This window comes from Tupaia chinensis, unplaced genomic scaffold (assembly GCF_000334495.1).
Source record: "Tupaia chinensis unplaced genomic scaffold, TupChi_1.0 Scaffold000361_2, whole genome shotgun sequence".
NCBI lineage: Eukaryota > Metazoa > Chordata > Mammalia > Scandentia > Tupaiidae > Tupaia > Tupaia belangeri.
The window spans coordinates 3,243,073-3,248,781 of NW_006159858.1; the positions used below are offsets into that span (position 1 = coordinate 3,243,073).

The 5,709-nt window shown below is 44.2% G+C and overlaps 1 protein-coding gene across 7 annotated transcripts in view; it reads left to right on the top strand.

Annotated features, from left to right (window-relative positions):
* CFLAR (CASP8 and FADD like apoptosis regulator) overlaps positions 1-4,544 on the top strand; it is a 62,859-nt gene extending 58,315 nt beyond the window's left edge. For 6 of the 7 annotated variants that reach the window (XM_006153026.3, XM_006153023.3, XM_027773638.1 and 3 more), the window contains 2 exons: positions 259-769; positions 3,509-4,544. In XM_006153026.3, the coding sequence (XP_006153088.1) occupies positions 259-769; positions 3,509-3,647 (650 nt within the window). In that variant the 3' untranslated portion in view covers positions 3,648-4,544. The remainder of the gene's footprint in view (positions 1-258; positions 770-3,508) is intronic. The other variant, XM_014589551.2, reaches the window with a different exon arrangement.
* The last annotated feature ends 1,165 nt before the right edge of the window (positions 4,545-5,709 follow it).

The window sequence follows — 5,709 nt, forward strand, 5'->3', positions numbered from 1 at the left end:
AGAGAGACAGAAAGCGAGAAATCACCTCCTGGGGGGGATGGCCACGCCGCAATCCCTTCTCCTCCATTCTCCTCTCGGGATCTTGGGCACACATGCACATATGCCCAGTGTGAGTTCAAGCCACCGGGTCCGGGACACGAACCGCGGTCAACTACATGGGAGCCCAGCAAGATAGCCATTACTCTAACTGCTGGTCCCTACATTTCCTCTTGAGCTTTTCACTCAAGCATTGTTTTCCCTGTTTCTTTATTTCTCCAGAGGCTCTTCGGGACACCTTCGCTTCCCTGGGTTACAAGGTCCAGTACTTCTTGTATCTTAAGGTGAAGGAAATAATCCATACTCTTCACCATGTGGCCTGTATGCCCCAGCACCAAGACTACGACAGCTTCGTGTGTATCCTGGTGAGCCGAGGAGGCTCCCAGAGTGTGTTTGGTGTGGATCAGACTCACTCAGGAATCCCGTTGCAGCAGATCAAGAGGATGTTCATGGGAGATTTGTGCCCTTTTCTCATAGGGAAGCCAAAGCTCTTTTTCATTCAGAACTACGTGATGTCAGAGGGCCAGCGGGAGGACAGCAGCCTCCTGGAGGTGGATGGGCCTGCAGTCAATAATGTGGAGTCTAGGGCCCAGCAGCCCAAGCCCTACACAGTTCACCGCGAGGCTGACTTCTTCTGGAGCCTGTGCATGGCGGACGTGTCCCTGCTGGAGCGGTCCCCCAACTCAGCATCCGTGTACCTGCAGTACCTCTCCCAGAAACTGTGGCAAGAAAGGTGAGCCACTGAGGAGGTGACTGATCAGGGACCAGTTGTTTATTTTCTTTCTACCTAGATAGGATTGCTGCTGTGCCATGTTCCCTCCCCTGCTCCAAAGAGAGGAAAAGGAATTTTTTCCCCTTCCACTTTGAGGTTGCCTTAAGAGAATAATATGGTCTGAATACTTTGTGTTTGTCATCTTGTGGTCTGGATGTTTTCCTTCAAAATTAAGAAATTTTAAATATTTCTTCTTATTGCAAAAGCAATACATACTCCTTATAGAAATAATAAAATACAGATGCTAAAAGCAGAAAGTAAGAAACAATTTTTTTAAGAATTATTTTATTTAACTTTATATATTTACTTTAATTTGACCAGAGAGGGACAGAGAAAGAGAAAGAGGGAGGAAGCTGCCAGGTCCGGGACTCAAACCTCAGTCAGCCATGTGGGAGTCCAGCATCCTTAACCACCATGCCACCTGCTGGTCCCCCTGTAACAAGCAGTTATAATCTTACTTGTAAGAATCAGTTTCATTAACTAAATCTTGAAGTATTACCTTCCAGGATTTATTTTATTTTATTTTTAAAGATCCACACAATCATATAAATACGGTTTTTAAGCTAAAATGTAATCATCATCTACTATTACATTTTGAATGAGCTTAATAGTAGATCACAGTTTTTTGCCTGTCAATAGCCACATTTCAAAATAGAGACAGAGAGAGAGTCAGTGAGTAATCACTCCCCAGGAGAGAATGGCCACATCGCAATCATGTCTCCTCTATTCTCCTGTCAGAATTTGGGGCACACATGCCTGGAATGACTTCCAAGCCGCTGGACACAGTACTCAAACTGTGGTCTCCCATAGAGGAGTCCGGCACCTTAACCAACGTGTCACCTACTGGCCTAACGATTTCTACAGTATCGTTTTCAGATCTGCGCAGCAGCCCATAGTATGGTTATAGCTCAGTTTACTTGACCAGTCTTTAGATGTTGAATAGTATTTTGCTTTCACACAAAATATTAAACATCTGTGCAGCTCAGTATTTTATCTTTAGTTAAAAATGTTCACTTTTTAATGCTGAAAAACCATGCACTTGCCAGAGAGACTGGAGTGGTAGGATGGGGAAAAAACACCCTCCAGTAGGGGTATATCCATGCCATAGTCCCTTCTCCTCCGTTTCTCCATCCTGTTAGTGATTTTCAGCACATATTCACACACACCCAGTGTGCTTTTTCAAGCACACTTTTTCAAGACCGGGTGCTTTTTCAAGCTGCCGAATCTGGGATTCGAACCATAGTCTACTATGTAGATCGAGACCCTAGGCTATAGGGCTGGCCCTGTAGCTCAGTATTGTGCTTGTCTTTGTTTTCTTGAGGGAAATCTCTGGAAGTAGAATGACTGTATCAGAGGACATGCATTTTTCAAGTCTCACTGCGTCTTACCACATTGTCTCGGGGGCAGTTATACTGGCCTCCAATGAGAGTTGCTTTGTTCCTAAATTCTCACCAACACGGCATGCTCTTTTATTTCTGAAGTTCCAGAAATTTTTTTTCCCTTCCTTTTTATTGATTTTTTTCACACAGCAATCCCTGTCCAGTTCTGCAACCCATCAGATTCGGGTACTTACACGCATGTCTTGTGTGTTTCAGGCCAACCAGGCTGGGGATTCAAACTGTGGTCATCATGTGGCCTTTGGCTTCTTCTGAGCCGTGCATGACTGCTATACCACAGAGCCAGCCCTGTCTTGGCAATTTGATAGGTAAAAAACGGCATCTGGGAGGCCAGCAGCTAGCGTAATGGCTATGTCGCTGGACTCCCACGTAGTTGACCGCGGTTCGAGTCCCAGACCCGGTGGCTTAAACTCACGCTGGGCGCGTGTGTGTGCGTGCCCAAGATCCTGAGAGGAGAATGGAGGAGAAGGGATTGCAGCGTGACCATCCCCCCTGGGGGGTGATTTCTCGCTTTCTGTCTCTATGTCTCTCTCTGTCTGGTGAGTGCACATGCCCTGTAGCGAAAACCTCTCCAAAAAAAAAAAAAAAAAAAACCGACATCTGGCTATCTGGGTCTGTAAGTTGTTATATGAATATCTTTGATATTTGTTGGCAAGAATACCTTCCTAGGTATTCCTAGGGGACACATGTGTCCTGGTATGCATTTCAGCTGAATGAAGCCACAATGTACCTCAGGTATAAGGTTAATTGGTCTTTCTCAGTTGTCCCTTAATTACAATGTAAAATGCTTCTTTTTTTGGTATGTACATTTTTTAAATTATTATTATTATTTTTTATACATTCAGTCACATTATTTAACTTACAATGCTTCTGAACCTCCTGTCAAATGCTATCTGAGTTGTAGCTCTGGGAACCTCAGGAATAAGTCTTGTAGCCTTTTCACCCCAGCCCCCTCAGTGGCAGCTCCGCAGGAACGGGAAGAAAAAAAAACAGCAGGAAGGGGAAGGCTTGTAGCAGGAGCAACTACATACCCAAGGGCCAGCAGTATTCCTGTCACAACCATCCCACCCTGTGTAGTGGAGCCAGGTAGGTTGTCATGCAGATGGTGTGTTCCCAGAGTGGAGCTCAGGTGCCCTTGGGGAAGGGACTGTGGCTGTTGGACCAGATTGCCGCGAGCTGGTTTGGATCATTCACTAAGCAGATTGTGGAGCATCTAGAAACTTCTGTTGGCTCATTCATTCTAATGATAGTCTCCTCTTTGACATTTGTGTGACATACACTTTGTCTTTCTCATTTCCTCCAGAAAGCGCCCACTCCTAGATTTCCACCTTGATCTCAACAGCAACGTGTATGGTTGGAACAGTGGAGTTTCTGCTGAGGACAAGTACTATGTCTCACTGCAGCACACTCTGAGAAAGAAACTCATCCTCTCTTGCACATGAAAACCAAAACTCCTATTTTTTCTGAGAATGCTGTCTAAAAGAGGCATGCACTCTCCAGACAGAGAGAGAGTGAAAGTGAGGGAAAATGAAAAACCATGCCTCAGGGGGATGGGACAAATCCTCCTCCATTCTCCACTCGGCATTTTGGGCACTCGCCTGCTCTCATGTGCACAAATGAGCGTGAGAAAGAGTGAAAGAGAGAAGAGCACCCTCTACAGGGTGAAACCAGGCATGTCAGTCAGCCTGAAACAGGCCATCCTGGATGCAAAGGACTCCCATCAGGCAGAGACCACCTTCCAGGTCAAGGACAATAAGCCTCTGGTTGAACCGAACCATTTGAGACATTCTGCCTGGACGCTTCCCTGGTCACCAAGCAAGCCAGCCTCTTGCACTTCCCACCAGGCTTCCAGCCCATCCCTTGCAAGCCCTTGTTCTTTGACATGGCCCTCAACCACGTGGCGTTCCTCCAACTTGGGGATAAACTGGAGCAGAAGACCAAGAGTGGCCTCACCGGATACATCAAGGGCATCTTCAGATTCAGGAGCTAACCAGGCCCTTCCTTGGGGGAAGGGGGAGATTCTGACTCTTAATCTGTATTGTGAGAAAATCCTGGCAAGTTCGTGATGACGAAGAAAAAAGAAAATGTATATAATTTTATTTATTTAGTATTTATTTATTTATTTATTTATGTACATATGTGATATAAAATCAACTTTTCTTTTTATTCCTTTGATGTAGCTTATCCATGAGCGCTTTATACTTTCTTTACTTATTCTGTAATTATATGTTTAAAATGAGCCTTTTAAATCTCATTTTGTATGCTGTAATCATGTACAGTGAATGAATGTAAATAAAAAATTTAAACATAAAAAAATAAAATGAGTATTTTATAATGAATTAGTCATTCCTGATACTTTATATATGTTTTATTTATCTTTGTGTAATAAAAGTAATTGCTTATTTTGAAAAAAAATGAAGAAAATGGACAATTAAATAAAATTCAGCTGACCACATGGGGGCCAGACCAGCAGTTAAACATGGCACCCTATGAAGCTGAATCACCAGTTCATCTCCAGAGGCCTCTCTGAGTATGCCAGGCACAGGTGCCAGCCTGGCTGCAGCTGAGAGTGGACTGCAGCATTGGAATCTTGTATCTCTCTGTCTGTGTCTCTTTTTGCTTATGCTCATGGAAGATAAATATAAATAAAAGATAGGACCAGCATTTGGCGTAATGGCTATGTCTCTGGACTCCCATGTAGTCCACCAAGGTTTGAGTCACAGACCCGGTGGCTTAAACTCATGCTGGATACGTGTGCATGTGTGCCCAAGATCCTGAGAGGAGAATGGAGGAGAAGGGATTGCGGCGTGGCCATCCCCCCGGGGGATGATTTCTCATTTTCTGTTTCTCTGTCTCTCTGTCCCTCTTTATCTTTCTGGAGAGTGCATGCGCCCTATAGCAAAAACCTCTCCAAAAAAAAAAGAAAAGAAATTACTGATAATAAATATACGGGTTTATTTCTGGACTCTTAATTCCATTCTGTTTCCTCACTATATCACTTTATGTCTTTACCACACCAACTTGATTACAGTAACTAAAGTAAATTTTGAAACCAAGAAGTGTGAGTCCTCCAACTTTGTTCTTTTTTCAAAATTATTTTGGCTCTACTGGGTTTACATTTCCTTACATTTCTATTAGAAAATAGTGGTTTGAGTCCTGGACCCGGTGGCTTAAACTCATGCCGGGCATGTGCGCATGTGTGCCCAAGATCCTGAAAGAAGAGTGGAGGAGAAGGGATTGTGGTGTGGCCATCCCCCTGGGGAGTGATTTCTTGCTTTCTGTCTCTCTGTCTCTCTCTCTTTCTGGCGAGTGCACGTGCCCTATAACAAAAAACTCTCAAAAAAAAAAAAAAATTTACATGGCCAGGGCCAATAGGTGGCATGGTGGTTAAGATGCTAGATTCCTACTTGGCTGACTGCAGGTCAAGGCTTGGACCTGGTGACTTTGCTTTCTCAGTTTCTCTTTTTCTCTGTGTCTCTGGTGCTAGACATGCCTTACAGAAAA